The sequence below is a fragment of the Prunus persica genome, chromosome G5 (assembly GCF_000346465.2).
Source record: "Prunus persica cultivar Lovell chromosome G5, Prunus_persica_NCBIv2, whole genome shotgun sequence".
Classification (NCBI taxonomy): Eukaryota; Viridiplantae; Streptophyta; class Magnoliopsida; order Rosales; family Rosaceae; genus Prunus; species Prunus persica.
The window spans coordinates 4853361-4874396 of NC_034013.1; the positions used below are offsets into that span (position 1 = coordinate 4853361).

A 21036-nucleotide genomic window follows, 5' to 3' on the forward strand; every position below is an offset into this window, starting at 1 on the left:
CAGATCAGTTCTAATTTTTAACTTCTAAAGTTCATGTTAAAATAAAGGAAGCATAATTAAAAATTATTTATGTTCAGAACACCACATCCTTAGTTTATTGGTTGTTTCTCTCTTTATTCTTGTAGAAATCGAAGGTAGGAACTAGGAAACATCTGTTTGGAAGAACTCCCAGATTGGAATCTCACCGCCCCTTGATTTAAAAAAAAAAACCAAAGAATACTCTTTATTTAAAAAAAAAAACCAAAGAATACTCTTTCTTTTCACTTCTTCCATTTTATTTTTTTTTGTACGAAGTCTAACATATTACTCTTTCCATTCATATTGTCATTCTCTTTCTCATTCAATTTCACACCAACCAAACACCACTTAAAGGAATTGATTATCACAAAACGTCTTTGAAGTTCATGAAATTATCAAGTCGAGTCTTTTATGTTTTTTTGTGTCATTAGTAATCCTTAAGATTAACACCCGTGCTTACAGATTGAAAAAGGAAAAAAGAAAAACATTAAACGAACAATCTGGGAACATCTCCGATTCTAAGTACTGCTAGCCAGGAAGAAAATATACAGCGGGTGAAATTCAACAGGACCAAAATGGAAAAATACAAAGAAACGGTAGCTATCAGTCCCTTCTAATAACAAATGTTTCAACGAAGTTTGTCAAATCTCAATTTGGTGCATTAGACATAGATACAAACAGAAAGTCGCTAGCCCTGCAACTGTGCCTCACTCACCTAATGAACCCTAACTCTGTAAAATAATAGTGTCCAATTGAATTGAGAATCAGCATTGACTTTTTTGACACATACATGACGACACAAGACCTCAGAGTAATGGCAGTGCTCCTCGTCCTTCCTACTTGTGTATTGTTTTTGTTATCCTTCTCTTTCTTCTTCACAACTTGAATGACTGGACAATATTCGACATCTCAGACCAAAAAAAAGAAGACAATATTCGACATCTTTCCCTTTCGTTGTCCAATGTGCATAATGGCTTCTCTTTTTATATTTGTAACTTCAAATTGGAATCGGATTGGAATTTTCCATGTCATTCCACACCACTTGTCTCTTAACTCTACGGATATTTCTTCTTGGCGGCCAACTTTATAAAAAATTAAAAGGAGATCTAGGGAGCATTACCCTATACAAGTGACACTAGCTCTTTGTATCATAGTGGCGATGAAGACAAAAACATGGATAACTGTAATTCTTGAAAGAGTTGTGCTACCACCAGTCGCGTGTATATATATGCATGATGGTTTGATTAATGGTATGTGCTTTTCATTGTTCATCTCGTACACATAGATAGTTGACGAGTGAACAAATGTGACTAATGCTAGTATCTTCTTGAAAATTGAAATATAAATCCATCTTTGATTATCAAACTAAAACCAATTAACTATATAAGTAAAAATTAAAGTAAAATAAATAAGATCAAGAAACTTAACGAGGTTCGGCAATGTGTGTGTACGTCCCGAGATACCAATTGGTACACGAACAAGTTGGTCCCGCAATAACCAATGGCTGATAATATTTCATGTATCCACAGGTGACTCATGCTAGCATATTTCTTCTTGATGATTGATATAGAAATTCATCTTGACTTTGGGCCAAGGTTTTGGAGGCCGAGGGAAGCTGTCAACGGAAAAATAAAAAATAAAAAATTATGACAGTCTTAATAGGACAGGTTTGCTGCAAAATTGTCAAAACGATTGATTAAGGGCAGCCCCTACCACCAAAAAGCACTATGAAAAGTGACAATCCAATCCACCAACAAACCCAAACAAAAAAGACCCCGCAAAACAAGAAGCAAAACCCCAATGAAATGTCGGTCTCAAAGTCAGATTGAGAGAAGAAAGTAGAAGAAGAACAAGTCAAGTTTGCCATCGCTTTCCATATTTTTGGGACCACAGAGAAAGCAAAGAAAGCTACAATACAAATTAAGCACTTAACAACTGTGTGCCCTTTTTACTTCTAGACGTAAAAATTGTCTCGGTATGGGGGAAGGTGCTTGTTTGTACCATGCGTAATCTGGCAGAACTTCGACCCCCCAAAAAAAATTAAAAAATCTGGCAGAACGACATGTCGTATATGATAAGACTCGATAAACAAGCTTGGCCCATCATTAGGCCATATCCAATGGACCAGAAAGCCCAAGCCCAAACTTTGATTTTTATCCCAAACCTCTGGGTTTAAATTTGGTTTTGTATTGGAGATTGGAGAAGGCCTGAGGGAATCAAGAACAAGAACGTTCAAAGTTAGAAAAAATTTAAATTAAAAAAAATTATTAATGCATAGGATACATACGCTAAAAGATAAGAAGAAATTCGACCACCCCAATAAAAGCTTTTTCTATTCTTTTATTAACTGATTTACGTATAGGATTCCATTCGCCGCACGGTTGGGAACTAATGATCGATTAAGGAGAGGGTCAATCTCATTTCAGCTCATCATGGTTGCTTGCAGCAGAACCCCAAGTTCCAGCATCACCAGATTTCATGGGCCTGCTAGGTTGGGAAGCTTTAGGAACTAGAGCAATCAGACTGAAAGTTCTCGCAGGCCTGGCGATTTTCAGTATATTTTACTGTTTAAACTTGGGATTTTTGTATCCTTCAAAGAAAAACAGTACAAATGTAAGGAAAAAGAAATTGGAAAACCATTGCGCTTGGTCCGAACACATAGAACCAGAAATTTGCTGATCAATTAGGTAAAAGAAATTATAACCAATAGAACAAACACATCATTGCAACTGCCAGAAGGTCTCAAGTGACTCGGTTCATAAAAATACACTCCATAACAAGCCCTAACTAGCAGTACAATTTACACACCAACTGATAATACATTTTAAGAGAAGACGCTTTCCGCCGGGAATAAGTAAAGCTCCTGAAACAAAAAAGTAAAGGAAAAGAATTGTTGTACACAAACTCAACAAAAAGGAAACGACGATCCTCTGAAAAGCTTGAAGTTCTAACGCGGTCCAAGAAGTGGTCTTCAGAAACCAAACCCAAGTTTAAATTTTAGTTAAATCCACATCTTTTATCACATGATGCTGCATCGGCTCCTTTCTTCTTGTGGCTGAGCTGGTACCGGCTGGAACCTGTTTGACTCAGATGGGTTGTATGTAAACTCAGCTGTATCAAGCCCGTACTGATTTTGGTTATATATGCAGTGTGACCAAAGTCACCAGACAAAAAAGATAACAGGCATTAGAACCATAAACTATGGAAGAGATTGTAGCATAAAAATATAAATGAAAAATGGAATTATCTAAAGCAAACCTGCTAACATGCAGATCATAACTCTACACTATCACTAAAATGGCTGTCTATGCATCATGTCATACTAACTTTAAGAAAACTTTTTGCCAGAATGCCTCACCTTTTCCCTCATGCGTGTACTCCAAGCATCATTTCTGTTCGGTCGTTGATCACTCGCCCCAGCAACAGGTACACCAGTTGCCGGAACTGCTGGCCTGTTATTGATCAATGGCTGTCTAATTTGTTGCCTTGGAGCAATGAGCTCATCATCACTGTCATACTCTGCTGGTCTGTTTGCTGCCCTAACCACAAGAGCTAGCAAGAAAAGTAGAGCCTGAAATTCCATGGAGAAACATTATAAAATAAACTTTTAGGCCAAGAAAACACCAAACAATTTTTTTCACTGCACTAGATTCAAGAATCACAACAGAAGAACACTCTCGTCTTAGCAATGATTTTGTGCAGCTAAAAAGCAAATAATGTACAAAACTTTTCAGACCACAAGGAAATCTTAACCAATATCAGATAAAGATGTACAAGTCTACGAAAAATTTTTAACTACAACCAGAAGACTAGCAGCAGCTGGCTGGCAATATCTGATATAACACCATTTCTAGAACTAACATTTCAATGGTTTTGTTCTTATGCAAACAGTTTTGTCAATGTTTTTCAATAAGAGCTGTAATTTTACTATAAGAAAAGAAGAACGTTACAGAACAGATAACTAAATATCCACTGATCTATCTAGAGTAGCAGCAAACGCCATTGAAAAATTGATTCATATCAGTTTCATGCAATGAAAGAATTCCCCAACAGGAACAATATCACGAAGAAATTGTATTTAGAAATACATAAGATCCTTGCTCATGCTATTGCACATACACTTTTAAGTCATATAATGAATCATAATTACTACTAATCAAACTCATGCAAACATTTCAATCACTGTCATTATGATGTAGACACAAAATAAGACCATGAAGAAAATGCATTCAGAAATACAGCAAGATCCCGGTTCATGCAATTGAGCATATACTTGAAGATCATAAAATCAATCATGATTACTGTCAATCCAGCCGCATGAAATAGATAACTGGAAAATATGGATTCATTCAACAAAATAAAATTCAACTTAGAAGCAAACCAGTACAAGCTGACATCAAAAGCATAAAATGTTTCTTCCGATGCTACATGTTCATTAGGCCATGCAAGAACCAACCCCATGGTAGCACCCATTTCAAGTATTCTAGCCAATGAGAAACAACCGTGAGGTAAAGTTCCACAGAAGCATCAGGTTTGATAATGTTTGGCAGTTTCCTTTCAGTGATGCATTGCTAGCTAAAAGATGGCCACCCCCTTATATATCTATATGGGAATTTTAAAAATATATATTAAAAATATAATTCCAACCCAGGGAAAAGAGATGGTCATGCCAAAGCAATCTTCCTTTAGTTGACTGAAGGATATAATTGTAATTCCACCAAAGGAACAAAAACTCAAACCAAAATATGTCGAAACTGAAGAGACCCTGACAAGATTTTGGATACTTTAGTTACCTCGAAGACAACGGCTCCAAGAGCAACCCATCTAACAATGTCCCAGTGAGCTTTCAGAAATGCATATATCATCTCAAAATCTCCACTTTTATCTGTTGGGATTTCCTGGAAAACAAATTATGACACTGATTAGATGGCCAATCATACCACTACCATCTAAAATTTCAAAACATCAGTTAATAACAGAACTTACAGCTTCCCAGCTTTTGTCAAAGAATATAAAGGCTGCACCCCCCAGCTCTACCAATATCAAAAGGATCAGCAAAACTGAGTACTATGATGACTTAAGGAAATCAATTTTTGAAAATAAAAGAGTATAACTCACATGCACTGTACATCAAGTATATTTATCAGCTACCATGTACTATGAATGTAATTCAGCATTATTTTAGTATGACGCCATTGTAGGCATATCACATAGCTGAAAGACCATGACATTATTATCTGATATACCATTTAGACAAAATATTGAGTAATTAGGATACACAACTCAAGCAGCAGCCATTCCGTGTCATGGCGGCCACGCAACCAAAACAAGAGATGACAAATATAATTGCTCCAATTCCAATAAACAAGTAGATGAACCTGAAAAAGCATGTGACATTTAATGGAGGGAAAAAAATTAAGAATTAGTAGCTTGAATTCAACAGGTATGACTCTTCAATATCTATATAAAAGTAAAAATGCAAGAATATGCATAGATCTAGGATGGGTAAGTTACAGGTTCATTTATTTTACAAAAGGAGATGTGAACCACAGATTGATGCGGACATCATTAGTTAGTTTCCTGATTTATTAGTTTCCTAGATTCTCTAGTTTTCCAGATTTCACTAGGATTTTAGTTTCCAGAGTTTTAGTAGGATTTGATTTAAGTTTCCTAGTTTATTCCTTGGTGGATTAGGATTTCTGTTTTAGTGAGGGATTTTTATCCTATTGTCCCTAGGTTTTAGTTTGCTATAAATACCCCCCATGTGGTTCTTTAAAATGGAGATTTGAGATATTAAGAAAAGTTTACTTTCCAGAGATTGGAGACTCCTTGGTGTGAAGCCAAAACTCTTTTGGCGTGAAACCAAGGCGTCTTTTACCACCTATATTCTGTTTTTCCATTGTTTTTGCTTACGCTAAACTAATTCACCCGTGTCCTACATCAAATTTGGTATCAGAGCCAGGTTTTCGTTTTCTTTGGGTTCAAAATTTTTGAGTATTTCTTGTTCTTCACGCCGCGTGTCAAGTGATGGCTCCGACTAAGCCTGGAAAGACAGACGAGCCAGAGATGGACTTTGAACGTCTTTTTCAGATGATGGAAAACCTATCAAAGCAAGTGGCAGATTCGGACACTAGATCCAGACTCGTGGAAAGTCGCCTTGCAGACTTAGAAGCAGCTAACCAACATGATGAAGCAAGTGTGAATGGAGAAGAGAGGAATCGTGAGCGACAACATCATGATAGAAGGAATGATCGAGACGCAGAGAGACACAATTTTCATCGTGGCTATGACCAAGACCCTGATGAAAGGGTCATGAGATCAGTGAAAGTTGACGCTCCTAATTTTGATGGTGAGCTAAATCCTAAAGCACTCCTCGACTGGTTAGCTACCATAGATCACTATTTTGAGTGGCACGACATGTCTGAAGCTCGAAGGGTGAGATTTGCTAAGATAAAATTGGTGGGTCAAGCTGGATTGTTTTGGACCAATGTTGAAACACAGCTAGAGAGAGCTGGTGAAGAACCAATCATCCATTGGGGTGAGATGAAAGAAAGGTTGAAGCAGAAATATCTACCATTATCCTATCAACAGAGTTTGTTAGATGAGTGGCAAACTCTTCGTAAGACAACATGCCAGTTGCTGAATATATTGCAAAATTTGAGGAATTCATGTTGCGATGTGACATAAGGGAAGATCGAAGGATGACTATTTCTCGGTTTAGATCAGGACTTCGTCCAGAGCTTCAAAGGGAATTAATTCCTCGTACTGTGAATACTTTAGAGAGGGTTTTTCAGAGGGTACAAGAATTAGAGAAGTATTTAAAGTCGTCCAATGTAGTCAAGCAAACTGATTCTCAAAGATCTGATTTTCATGTTGACACATCTGTGACTCCAAGTTCTACGACTTCAACATCTATGACTAATTTAGTAAAAAATGCCAAGGGAAAAGGAGTGCTAGTTGATACACGTGGTGGTGGAACGCAAAGATGTTACAGATGCCAAGGTTTTGGACACTTTGCTGTCCAATGCCCAACGAAGGAGGCAACAAGAAATCTGCGTGCACACATCAACGAACAAGCTGACAATCAAGGCGAATTCGAGGAAGATATTTATGAACCCCAACAACCTGATGAAGATTGTAGAATCGACTTTGAAGTCCCTCATCCAACATTAGCAGTAGTAAGGTGTACTTTGGCTCAACCTAGGAAGGAAACTGTGGATTGGCGTAGGACTTCCATTTTCCACACTTACATCAAGTCTGGAGATAAAGAGTGTAAGGTGGTCATGGATAATGGGAGTTGTATCAATGTGGTGTCAACGCTAACCGTTTCACATCTTGGTTTGTCACCCGAGAAGCATCTTGTGCCATACAGAGTAGCATGGATTGACAATACATCTTCTATCCCCGTTACCCAACGATGTCACGTTCCTATACAGTTTTCAACTTACAAAGATCATGTTTGGTGTGATGTGGTGGATATGGATGTGAGTCATATTCTCTTGGGAAGACCATGGATCTATGATTACAATGTTACCATCTTGGGTCAAGAAAATATATGTTCATTCATCCATAAAGGAAAGAAGATCACGATGAAGCCACTTCAACCCAAGCTCGTGAATCAATCTATACCAAACAAAGAGGAGCAAGACAAAGCAGGTAAAACCAAAGCTCTACATATCATTATGCTTAAAGAATGTAAGGAAGATGCAGAAGTTCCCAGTCAAGTGGAAGTTAAACCAGATTCTCGTAGTACTCGGATTACAAAGGAGGACCTGCCGCACATTGATCCCAACGTTTTGGAATGTTATTACAGCTTTATCTCACCAGATTTGAGATCTTTTCAGCTTGGGGGAATTGATGCGGACATCATTAGTTAGTTTCCTGATTTATTAGTTTTCCAGATTTCACTAGGATTTTAGTTTCCAGAGTTTTAGTAGGATTTGATTTAAGTTTCCTAGTTTATTTTACTTAGTTCCTTGGTGGATTAGGATTTCTGTTTTAGTGAGGGATTTTTATCCTATTGTCTCTAGGTTTTAGCTTGCTATAAATACCCCCCATGTAGTTCTTTAAAATGGAGATTTGATATATTAAGAAAAGTTTACTTTCCAGAGATTGGTGACTCCTGGGTGTGAAGCCAAAATTCTTTTGGCGTGAAGCCAAGGCGTCTTTTACCACCTATTTTCTGTTTTTCCATTGTTTTCGCTTCCGCTAAACTACATAAATACTCAATTCACCCATGTCCTACATCACAGATGCTCATCACTATAAATGAATCACAACCAGTGAAGAGAGTGAAGACATTATTTGTGAAAATTTCAGTACAACTGGCCTATATGACAGACTAGTCTTCAGACTAAAAAGAAAAAATAGACTAGTGATCTCAACCAATTAAGTACAGGACTTCCTATCAATAACTAGTGCAAGACTGTCTATTAATGTACTCTCATTACAGAAATAGTCTCTTAATCGTGAGAGAGAGACTCCCATTTGACCACTGAGTAAGTCCTTTCAAGATCATTACCTCAATAATTTGGTTAGCTAGGGAAGGGTTACGACAACATAACTTCTCAAGATAGAATCTGTCCTTTATAATGAGAGATGAGATAGGAGGGATCCACTATGTGTCTTGACGCCTAGAGTAGGCACCTCTTCATCACATGGTGATCAACCCTATTGGGATTTCAAATCCTCTACATGAAGACTTATGTGCCTAGATTCTTGGCACGGTATCCTATGATATCTTACATTAGATTCCAGGAGCAAAATTGAAGTAGGAAGCTCTACCTCTGCATGATATCTAGGCACAGGGATCACATGATCATACTTGCGCCTAGACTTTGGGTGCAGGCTGCAACACAGAAAAGGGCTATTAGGCTTTCTTATGCCCACAAAATATTTACAGATAACTTCTCCTGTACACTTCATGAAGGGCATATGAGCAAAAATTCACTTGGAGGAGCACACAGGCACATCCATTGTAGCCATTCGGATCCAGCAAAATAGGGATACCTTGGAGGGGTTCCACAAAATCTTCCCCGGTCAGACAATGCATTAGATATTTACCTAAAGAGGTAAGTCCTTGAGCAGGTCTTACGTTAGCCCCAAGACATTAGCCTCTAACCAAAAAAGTAAATGCTTGAGTTTGAGAAGCGTCTAGTCCAGTGGGTCCATAAACGCACTAGGATAGGCAATATTACTCAACCAAACAAAGAAACAAACAATAAAACTGAACTCCGGCCTATGAATTTGTTACTGAGGAATATCTGCAGCAGAAGATCCTGAATTTGGGACTTTCTACGCCAAAAATATTCTTATAAATCACGGCACTTGTGCTTGGATGGCGACTCAAAATGTCCAAGTCTTTGGATGGAACCATATTGTATTTCATTTTGACCTACAATTCTTGATATGCATTTGAATAAATCGCTCAAAACAGAGAAACAAAAATTTCCGCAACAACCAAAGTCAAGCTAAGTTTCTAAATTATAGACGCATTTCACATCCAAACTGTTAACTAAGATAACAGACTAGTTAATTAAGAGAAATCTCCAGTTGGATTAAAAAAAAATAGGGAGGAAAATGATTTCATTCCTAAGGTTTTCAATCATGTTATATCATCTTTCTATGTCTCTAAACTTACATACAGTCTACGATATCTAATTTGAAATAAATAATAACAACTATGTGATATCAACTGTAAGAAGATAAGTCTGTCATAATCATCGTTGTCATCTTGTTTAAACCATATCTAAAATCAAAATAAACAACAGATACCCCCAATTGTAATAAAACAAAAGATTAACTAGCTATAACTCAAAAAACTGAAAAAGAAGTTTAATCAATTAGGTAGTAGGCATACCAAGCTTTTGGCAAATTATCCACGATATTAGATGAAAGAGACACAGTCATGAGCATAGGTCGGCTGAGCTGTATCAAAGCTTGATTGTCACCCACAAGCGAAGACATGGCAACTGTGTCAGCAGCTTTCAGGTATTCAACCAGCAGGTAGATCCCATAACCCACCATGGCCAGCCCCACAAGGGTCAGAACAAAGTTCAATAGCTTCAATACGCACTCCCAGCACCCTCTGCAGGCCATCTTCAACAAAGTTCTTGGACCCTTCAATTTCCAAATTCAAATCAAATGGGTCTCTTCTATTTCATCAATTAGCCCACTACCTTCAACAAAAGACCCACATTTAGCCCCCAAGATCAATAACACAAACATACAATTCTGGCTACTAACTTTCAGAAGTTTGCAACTAATCTGGTAATTGACGTATTAAGCTCTGTTTGGTTGCTGGGAAGTGTACTCAAACCTTTTATTCGACATCAATAATTGTCGAAGATCAGGGTCGTAAATAAAGGATTTTTATTTTTTTTTTATCTATAAAAACCAACCCCCGCCCTGAATTCAGCTGAAGCTTATGGAAAATTTTGGCTTGGTTGACTTCTAATTCTTTTTTACCAATAGCAAATCTGAAATGAGACCCATATTTCAATTTTCCCTCAACTTTCTCAGCAATCATTCAAGTCTCCTAGAAAACTCAACTACCTCAATTTCCTAACCTAATCAACTATGATTTTCCAAACAACACACACTGAAAATACAATCGATGAAGCTAAATGCAATATCAGATTTATAAAATCTAGCATAGATCGGAAGATTAGCAAAATTCGAATTAGGCTTACAGATTAGCGCGGATGATTACGAGAGCTAATCGGATTTTCGAGCTTTCTCGGATTCTAAATTCGGATAGAGGAAGAGGAACAGAGACGAAGCGAAAAGGAGAGGAGCACCTGTATTTTTTGCCTTTTGTCTAATTGCCAGCTTGGCATTTTTGATTTGTCCCCCTCCCCGTTTTTGCTTTGTCACCGTTTACTATTTTGGAATGACGTTAATGACCTTGTTTATGCATTTCTATTTATGCATATACTTGCGATATGCTTAAGGATAGTCTGGTCAAATCTAGTAGCTATGAGTTTTCAGAGAGAAAATGCCGTGCTGCATACGACATCGTTTAACCGGTCTCTGTCCACAATCGTTCTGATTTGCCATGTCTGTTCACTTTTGGGAAAAGAAAAAAACAAAAAAGAGAAAAACAGTTTAGACTTACAAGTCAACAGAACAAAAAAATTTATAATGCAAAAATTAAACTGTAATTTTACAATTGATAATTTTAAAGTCTTCTTTAATAATACGTTTGTTTAATAAGACTTGTTATGTAATTTTAATCTCGACTTCTGTAATGTAGTTAAGGACTAAATTCGTGTTCTTATAGTTGAATTCAAACAAACTTGATTGTCTCAATTCAGTACTTCTTAAAATTATGATCAAATTTTATATTACCTTTTAAAATTTAAAGTGATTTTATCTTTAAATTCAATATTTTACATCGCACTTTATTCCACATCATCCACATCATCAAATATATTGATATGTCGGTTGAAAATGCTTAAATGACTTAAATAGAACCCGATATTTTAATCAAATGTATGCAGGGAAAGTGTAATGTGTGCGAAAAAGTTGTGGCCTCCAATGCTTTCGCTGTATTAAAATTAAATATGTTCATGTCTCACAACACATTCCGACTTAGAAGTTAAAAAAACTTGTAGAAGAATCTGTGGAGTTGCACTACAAACTCAACAATAATATCTAACGGTCGTGGATCAAGACATCAACTACAAGTCAAAACAATATTGGTCAAGTTTTTTTATTCGATTTGGTTCGTACCTACCACTATACACTTGCTTGTTATTTCTTATAAATAAAATACCTGTTTTTTATTTTATTTTCAGTACCAACGTGGTATTCTGTACGCTGCACATTATTTATCAACTTAATTACTGTTTTGTCCCTTTGCTTTCAATCAAATTTCACACCTTATGCTGTTTCATAAGTTCTGTCAAGAAATTCTTTATGGATACTAGCGTGGCAATGGCAAGAGTTTTTTTTTTTATTAATAGATTTTTTTTCCACAATCCAAACCAACTATTTTCAAATCTCCATTTATAGATTAGAATTATAAAAAATCATGCAAATTAAAAATCATTAAGGCATCTAATTGAGAGCAACAAAATAGACGAATATAGTGCTTTAAGAAAAGACTATAATAACAACCATCTAATTGAGTTGTCAAATGGTTTCATATTCAAGTAATTTTTTATAGAGATGATCTTTGAGGGAATATCCAAAAAATAGACTGTTCAAATTATTAAAATACAATGCGTGGGGTGGGCTTGGATTATGCAAAGGCTTGGATTGAATATATTTTTTTAAGTAGGGGCAAGAATTGGGCAAAAATTCAAAGGGGGTGGATTGTAAGACCTGTGAGCTTGGAAAGCAAAACTAATGAGCAATCTCACATTACTCGGGGAGGGAAAGGTAAAGTGCCTTATATGTGTGAACACTTCTCTTCCTAGCAAGAGGCCTTTTGGGCAAGATAACATTATCTTGAGCCCAAGAACAAAACCTTGAAAGGAGGACCAAAGCGGACAATATGTTGCTAATAGAGTCAGGTACATCTTGGAGAAGCTACAAAATACTCCACGGGCAGAGCATTTCTTGTTGACATCATCAATGACCAGTTCAGAGTCATATTCAATTATGGTATTGCGCCAACCATGATGAAGTACATGAGCTAAACCATCCCTCAAAGCAAGGCACTCATAGTAGATATGTTGAAACCCCAAGTACCTACCTATAATAGATATGTTGAACTTGGAGGACATTACTAATATTAGTAACTCGAGGAGAAAAGTAAAGGGTGGACTTATGGAAATTAATTTGTAGGCCAGAGGCATATCATTAGCAAAACCCATTTTTTGTAAGCAAGCTTGAATATAATTCTGGTCAAGCATATCATATGCTTTCTCAAGATCAATCTCAAGAGCCATAGTTCCAATGGAATCTTTCTTACGTTTAAAGTCATTAAATAACTCATAAGCTATAAGGATGTTATCAAAATTTGATCTGCCATGAGCAAAAGAACCATGATTTTTAGAGATTTATTTATATAATAAAGGTTTAATATGATTGATGATGATTTTTGCAATTATTTTATAGGAAACATTGCACAAACTACTAGGTCTAAATTGGTGGACCCACTCATGAGAGTTAACTTTAGGAATAAGAACAATATTTGTATGGTTTAAAGGCTTGAGAGACTGTTGATTGGCAAAGAAATCTTGGATTAAGGCTTTAATGACAGGCTTAGTTTCTTCCCAACAGTTTTGATGGAAAGTAGCATGTATGCCATCAGGGTCAAGAGCTTTCAGAGGACCTATATGCCTCAGAGTTTGGTCAATCTCCAAGTCAAAGATAGGACTTGAGAGGGTATCATTATCTTCATGTGAGATACAAGGGTCCAAAAGTTTAAAAACCTTGAAGAAACCACAACATAGTTAAGATTATGGCTTTTTTTTTAAAGTGTGGGAGCTACCCACACTAGTCATTAGCTTGGTCCGCCCCTGCCTGCAAGGGTGTTCTTCAAATAAGTATTTGAGGAATCACTTAATTGAAGTTCTTTGTGTATATATATAATTTATTTCTATTGAGTGATTCTTCAAATAATTTTATTGGCTAAAATGTAGCAATGGTCCTTGAACTAAGACCCGACTTTACTTTTCATTCCTCAACTCCAAAAATTATTATGGTCATCGTTCAATTAGATATCGTGTTACCACACTCGTCCTTTTCGTCAACTCTGTTTGTTTTTTTGTAAAAATTGATCACATGTGATGCTGGTGATATTTTTTAACCCTCACTACTTCTCAGCCTAGACTCACGCCACCCCCTCCTCTTACCTTACCAACCTGGGCTTTGAATATGAAAACTAAACACTAATGTCCAAAACACAGCCAAACAAAAAACATTCAAAGATGCAAAAGAGAAATTCACATAGTAAGAACGCATCCAAACAACAACAATTTGTAGGGGTCTTTTTGTTCTAGCAGCCTGACGAATGGGCTTGGGCTGCTGTAAGAGGAAGACAAACAAAATTCCTCAAGTATCTGAGTTCAAGAACCAGGCTCCCAAAAGAGTTTTTGAAAAATTTGCATAAACTTTAGAAAAACACTCTTAGGCTCTTTTCACTGAAAGCCACATGAACATAACGAATTGATAAGTGACTTGGCTTGAGGAGCTTGTGGCATGGGAGCTAAGCTTTCACAAGTTTAGCAATTTGAGAGAGAGCAGAAGTAACTTGGCAGTAGCGTAACTCTTCTCCAAGTCAAAAATTACAAGTCCTTCACAGTCTCTATCTCTGAAGTCCTAGTTCAATTGTGATTGGTTTTTGATAAACCAAATGAGCACAGACCATCAATAAAAAATATATATATGTTAAAGGGCTCATAGTCAGATTATTAGGTTATATACCCTTTAATTCTTAAAAGCCCAATATATTTAGTGGGTGGCCAAATAATTACCCATTAAATTTACAGAGGCCTAGATTTCCGATTTCCTATCATATGGTTAATGGATTAATTCAACAATCCTCATAGCCATATTTGGGCCCAATTACAAATAATGTCAATTTTAGAAAATTAGTGGGTTAATCAAAATTGCTCATTATTTTTCTTGGTCATTGACAAAAAGGAAAAATGGTACAAAACCATCCAATTGTTCCCATGGGTCATCTACCCATGAAAATTCGAATGAGATTAAATTCAAATATCTCAAACACAAATTCTGAATTAGTAGGCCACACTTACCCATTAATTTTCAATTTTTCTCATAGGTCATCTACCTATGAAAATCCCCAAATTGTCTAAAAGACACAAATTCTAAATTATTGGGCCACATTTACCCATTAATTTCTAATTTTTTTCATAGGTCATCTACCTATGAAAATCTCCAAATTGTCTTAAAGACACATATTCTCAATTAGTGGGCCACACTTACCCATTAATTTTCAAACTTTGGAATTACGTCGGTTTGATTCCATTAAGGGTACGTAGGCAGTCTAGCATCTCAATAGATGCAACCGCAACCAAATTTGAATCACTAGTTACATCAACCAAGTTCCCATAAATCAAATGTCTACCTTTATGCAAATCAATTCCGAACTACGTTGGTTTGATCCCTTTAAGAGGATACGTAGGCAATCTAGAGATTCTATCTAGATGCAACCATCCCAAACACAATTCCATATCAAATCCCTAGTTCAATCAGCCAAATTCACTCAAACACTACTCACTCAAATTTGTTCAAATTCCTCTTTTTGCGATGAATCATTTATTCATTGTGAATCTTTGAACTACGAGTGGCTTGAGGTTCGACTTAGGGGATACGTAGGCACCCTGAGATTAGACTTAGGGGCAACTGCAAAACCAAAGACACACGTTCTGTTTCTTTGTGATGGAATCAAAGGGTGTTCTCTTGAAGTAAGGGATTGTAATTAAGAGACACTACGTCTCGAATGGGTCGAACCTAAAATAATAAAATCTCATTATTTAATTAGTGGTGGTGAAATTATGTTGGGAGGATCATATTTTTCTTCAACATTGTGTAACTATGATCTCATTGCGATGTGACTCGTATTAAATGAAAATTAAGTTTCAATTATTTTAACTTATCATATGATTTTTTGTTTCCGCAATGTTTTCAACAAATTGTTTATTAACTAAAACGCCTTACTTTCTATTGAAAACGTAGTGTTCTGATGTTTGGTTTTAACATTGTAACATTGTGTTGTCAATATGGCATGGTGTTGCGAAATTCAAGTTTACCAAATTAATCAAACTTTAATGCTCGCAAGTATATGAATCAAAAGATAGTATAGCTAAGTAAGCACCATAGAGATTGATTTAATTCTTAATATTCCTACCAATTAAACTAAAACTAATTGTAAATTGAGAAACTTTAATGGGTGAAATTGTTTTAAATTTGTAATTGAGAAATTAAAGAAACTAATTGTAAATTGAGAAACTAAAATTAAAGAAATCAATTAAAAATTAAAGAAAAAAAGGCACAACACAAGAGAAATAAGAAAACCAAGAGAGAAAGACACTAGACCATTCAATTTCACCTTAACCAACACTACCCCATCAATAAGCATACCAATTCCAAGTAATTTCCCTTATTGATGATCAATTTCCCTAAACTATTCAATGGCCATGGCATTTGGTTTTTACATGCAATCCTCTAGGACATCTAGATGAATTCTACACATAAATACCCATTAAGTTCTATGAAAATTATGTAGCGATCACACAAAACCTAATTGCATGGCATCTACAATTAGTCATTCATGGTATCAATTGCAATAAGCAAAACTCAAGTTAAGTATGGCATCTATTCTAACTTGCATCACACTAATTCAACGTAGATGGTGATCAGGCATCCAAGCTAAATTAAACATTAAACACAACAAAAAATACTCAATAAAAAGAAAAAAAAATCTTATAATTAATATTAATTAATTGAATATCCATGATTATGCTATATCGTGTCTCTAACTAAGGAATATATTATTAAAAACATATATAAATATAAACATATTACGTGCTTAATTTCAGGGCGTGACAAAAAATATAACTGCTATGAGGATAGAATCAACTATGCTAGTGAAAGTAGAATTGAGGGACCAAAACAATTATTGCTAATTATCTTCTAAGATATCAAACGGTTGGTAGGGTTGACCTCTACTATTTAGAAAAATGGTGTGAAATAAAATAAAATATGAGGTGGATCCAACTTCCAAGTAATTGGATTATCCCAAATCCTAATTATCTTCTAAAATATCAAACGGGTCCACACCCCAATAACAACTTGGTCCTCCTCAATCACCCACACCCATGATCCTTCCTTAAATTGATGAGTGCAGCAGAACCTTTCAAAAGAGCAAAAAAGAAAAGCAACTGGCACAGTACAAATGGGTCACTGTTCATCAGCAGCTCTGTTAGCGATGGTGGCGTTGACCCTGTTGACCACAACTCACGGCATCAACAACAACAGCAGCGGCGGCAGGGACACGTGGTGCGACGGCCTCAGCGACCCATCATGCCTCATTGCAAACAGCGACTTGGACGGCATGGAGTTCCTGATGGACTCGGAAATCAGCAGAAGGATCTTGGCCGGACATCCAAGTGTAACCAGACCGGCACTAGATCCCAGCAAAGCGGCGTCGTGTGATCGGAGGGGTTTCCCTCCTTGCCATCCCGGCTCCAACAGAAATCCCCCGGCGCCCAATTGCGATCAGACAAGGTACAATCGCGAGTGCTACCGCAATTGACGACCCAAACGACGTAATTTCATCTTGTGCCAAATTTGGGTGCAACTTGTGTGTGCTAGGTTTGGTGGTTGCAAGTAGTAAGTACAGAATAAAGGTTCAATTGATATGGTGTGTTAACTGTATCAATGAAATTGTTGTAAGTGTGTATTGAGATTATCTTGTCTTGTGTTCATGTTTATGATTTGGAGATTCAATTGTTTTTACTTTTCTGTGTAACAAAGGATTTGTGAAGAAGACCAAATAATTTCTCAATGATTTAAGATTAAAAAAATGGCCACTGGTGGTGTGTGTCTGTGTTTAGTGGGTATGCATTGCAATTTGCAAGGATATTGAAATCCTAACTAGACTTCATTAAATTGTGGGTTAAATACTAAACTCTGTTTTGTCCATTCCATCAAATTACTATTAAAAAATGTTTCCTTAATAGCAATGTGGACCGTAGGAAGACCCAGCGGAGGAGGGGGACGAGCAGGGGAAATCGAGGGTGGTGGGCCGATCTCCATGGCCTCATGGTGGCAGCTCGGACAGCTATGGTGGTTGGGGTGGTGACTGTAACAGGAGATGGGACAGGTCACTTGTGAGTTTTTGAAGTCAAGTCAATTAGGATTTTAGATGATTTTAAAAGACTTTAAAAATTCTGGTGTGGTTCTAAAATACATACACTACCGGACAAGTAAGCTACAGCTTTTGTTCTCCATGGGGTCCACTGGGTTTCACTAGCTTCAATCAACTCCATACAGTTGTGAACTTGGTTGCAAATGCTCTGGCCGGGCTTGGCCTTTTGGAGCCCTCTCCCCCACCAAACTTTTAAGCCCAGCTCCTCCATTACCGACTTCAGAACCCCAAAAATAAAAAAAATAAAAAATTGAACTTTTACACTATGATGCTATGAGATAAGATTTCTAGATCCGTCCCTTTTCAAGGTACTCATTCTTTTTCACTTCAAATCAATTGTACTTGTTGGATTTTCTTTTTCTTTTTCCATGATTTTATTGTTTCTTGATGATAATTTTCTTGTGATTAGTATACGAGTTTTGCTTGTTATTAGGGTTTAGGTTGGGTTCAGGATTTATACTTGGTAAAATTCCTACACCAGTTTTTGTAGACTTCTAATTTTCCTGAGAAAAAGTGCTAAGAGAAGTTAAAGAATTTTCTTTATCAACACATAACATTGTTTATACTAGTTTTTGTACATTGTTTGCTTCATAGAAAAGATTATCCTCTAAAATCCTAATTGGCTACACAACCCCTAAGTTTTTATATTTTATTGTATAACCATTTTTATTATTTCTTAACATAAATGTAATATTTTAAACAAATAGAGTATTCTAATTAATTATAATAGCGATTAAATTGCCAATGTGGTCTATCTAACTAAAAGAACCTTGACTTGCGGACCATGATCTCATGTTAAGAAAAAGCGTTTAAATTAAAAATACACATACTAAATTAGCTAAATGAGTACAACAAAGAGATCATTTCGGTATTTAAACACTAAATTATTATAGATGGAGTTATATAGACCACACCAAACTCCCCCCCACCCTAAAAAAAAACTGCTAAAGTCACTCCACCATCTATTTTTTTTTTTGTTGGAACCCTCTAGTTTGTGATAATTTACAAATATATATACATACACACCCCACTCAAATGAAATTTACAAATTACTTGGAATCCTCCATAATTTGTTGTACATAAAATGTTTATCCTAATTAATTATCAATGTTTATCCTAATTAATTATCACTAGATAAGATTGATGCCGTAATCATCAGCAATAATTGTAAGTCCTTTGGAAAGATCTAAAATTTATAAACAAATAAAAAGCAAATTAATAAAAAACAAAAAGAAAAATGAAGTTAGTAATTTTTCTTTAGAAAAACACAAACGAAGGGACCGCAGGTGTAGCTAGTGCACCACTATTGGTCTTGTATTGAATCGATACTGACTAGTCGAGAATCTTGTGCTGATCTATACAAACAATAACTGTTTTGGCTCTTTCTGCACAGGAATTTATATTTTTCTTCCACCAGTACGTAAATAATGTTATACACGTGTCAACCTGTAATTTGTGTGTTAGAAAGAGATGTGCAGCACAAGAAGAAGAAAAAAAAACAGGAGTGACTCAGGAACAGCTCTGTCAGCTATGAAGGTGATGATGGTCATGACCCTGCTGACCACCACAAGTCATTGCATTAACATCAACGGTAGCATTGTCAGCCGCGGCGGCTACTTCTCTTCTTCGAGGTGTAACGGTCTCACCGGCACGGCATGTCGTATTGCATACTCCGAGTTGGACTTTGACTTGGAGTTCATGTTGGGCTCGGAATTCAGCATAAGGCTCCTCGCGGATGGCGGTTCCTACCACCCCACCGATACATCAAGAGAAAGGGGAAGCTCTGCGTCCTGCAACCGATTTGGTAAGGACGATCCCTGCCATGGTCGGGAAAACAAAAACATCCCACCAGGTTGCAAGGACCTCACCGATAGGTCTTGCAACCGCCATAATTAGTAAGCCAATCACTACTGGATGGATGGATCCATGCGTTAGATCGTGTGCAAGCTTATAAGTTATATAAGTGGTGTCTTTTTTTTCTTTCTGTGTACGTAGAGAGTTTGTGTTGGTACGTCTCTGCATTTGGTTTCTCTTTTTTGTTTTCTTTTTAAATATTAATGGAGGAAGAGAGATTCGACTTCCACAGTTAAGAAGATGGAGTTGGTTGGTTCTTCAAGTATGGATATTTTGTGTTATATTAACCATTTGTGATAGAAACTCACATCTTGACTTAATAGACATTTTGGGGAAATTGGATGGACATTTTTTTTTTTCTCGTTTCGTTCTTGAAAACTTTTTTGAATTAAATTAACTGACGCATTCTCGGATCTTAGAAGTATAAATTCGTTTTTATTTTTCAAAAATATTTTGTGAAAATGATTTAAAAACAGTTTACCAGACGGACCCTTAGAGGAGTGAAATTATGGGCATCTTATAAACACCAGAAAATAAGTGATACTTGGCGATGATTAGTCTTGTTTAATATATGAATCAAAGATTCATTTGACAAATTTAAATTCTCCCCCAATTATTTCATAGTCTATGCTCTAGGATTTCCACGTTACTTTGGCATTCCTTTCTCACCTAACTTGTTCACTCTGAGCACAAAAAGATTAAAAAGCAAAACCTATCTTTATACTTTGCCAATATATGTACACTTGTACAATTTTATACAAATAAAACGCACCCAAGAACTGCATTTGCAAAATTATTGTCATTTCTATATTCATGTAAAATATAAAATTGTGACGTACGTCAACAACTGTATATACGTTACTAAAACTTATATATAATTAGACGTACGTATGTCAAAATACATAGCCATATTATTACTTTATGAGTCAGCGAAGGTATTTGGAGATTCAATTGTTTTTACTTTTCTGTGTAACAAAGGATTTGAGAAGAAGAGCAAAAAATTTGTCAATGATTTAGGGTTGAGATTCTGTGCAGAAAAAAATGGCCAGTGGTGGTGTGTGTCTGTGTTTAGTGGGTGTCCATTGCAATTTGCAAGGATAGTGAAATCCTAACCAGACTTTATTAAATACTAAACTCTGTCTTGTCTATTTGGCTCTCTTACTAAATTATATCCATTCCATCAAATTAGTATTAAAAAATGTTTCCTCAATAGCAATGTGGACCGTAGGAAGACCGAGCGGAGGAGGGGGATGAGCAGGGGAAATCGAGGGTGGTGGGCCGATCTCCATGGGCTCATGCTGGCTGGTTGGACAGCT

At 36.3% G+C, this 21036-nt stretch overlaps 1 protein-coding gene and 1 long non-coding RNA gene across 4 annotated transcripts; one reads left to right on the forward strand and one right to left on the reverse strand.

Annotated features, from left to right (window-relative positions):
- On the reverse strand, positions 2678 to 10884 carry LOC18777453 (tobamovirus multiplication protein 2A). Of its 3 annotated transcripts, none has more exons than XM_007209385.2 (7): positions 10710 to 10884; positions 9878 to 10192; positions 5297 to 5396; positions 5005 to 5085; positions 4812 to 4916; positions 3377 to 3589; positions 2678 to 3145 (listed from the first exon to the last, which is right to left on the reverse strand). In XM_007209385.2, the coding sequence occupies exons 2-7, from the start codon at positions 10114 to 10116 to the stop codon at positions 3038 to 3040; spliced, it is 846 nt and encodes a 281-aa protein (XP_007209447.1). In that variant the 5' UTR covers positions 10117 to 10192; positions 10710 to 10884; the 3' UTR covers positions 2678 to 3037. The 3 variants fall into 3 exon arrangements, with proteins under 3 accessions (XP_007209447.1, XP_020419663.1, XP_007209448.1); XM_020564074.1 differs by having other exon boundaries at positions 9878 to 10137; positions 10710 to 10852; XM_007209386.2 differs by having other exon boundaries at positions 9878 to 10196; positions 10710 to 10852.
- Positions 16803 to 20067, forward strand: LOC18777396. The gene is made up of 2 exons (XR_002271563.1): positions 16803 to 18174; positions 19260 to 20067. It is a non-coding gene; the product is annotated as an uncharacterized LOC18777396 (long non-coding RNA).

Excerpts from the sequence above, each read along its gene's own strand:
- LOC18777453 (XM_007209385.2), bottom strand. The coding sequence starts at position 10,116 with ATGGCCTGCAGAGGGTGCTGGGAGTGCGTATTGAAGCTATTGAACTTT. Across the intron at positions 3,590-4,811 it reads TTGGAGCCGTTGTCTTCGAG|GCTCTACTTTTCTTGCTAGC; the intron begins GTAACTAAAGTA and ends ATGGAATTTCAG. Across the intron at positions 3,146-3,376 it reads GTACACGCATGAGGGAAAAG|TACGGGCTTGATACAGCTGA; the intron begins GTGAGGCATTCT and ends AACCAAAATCAG.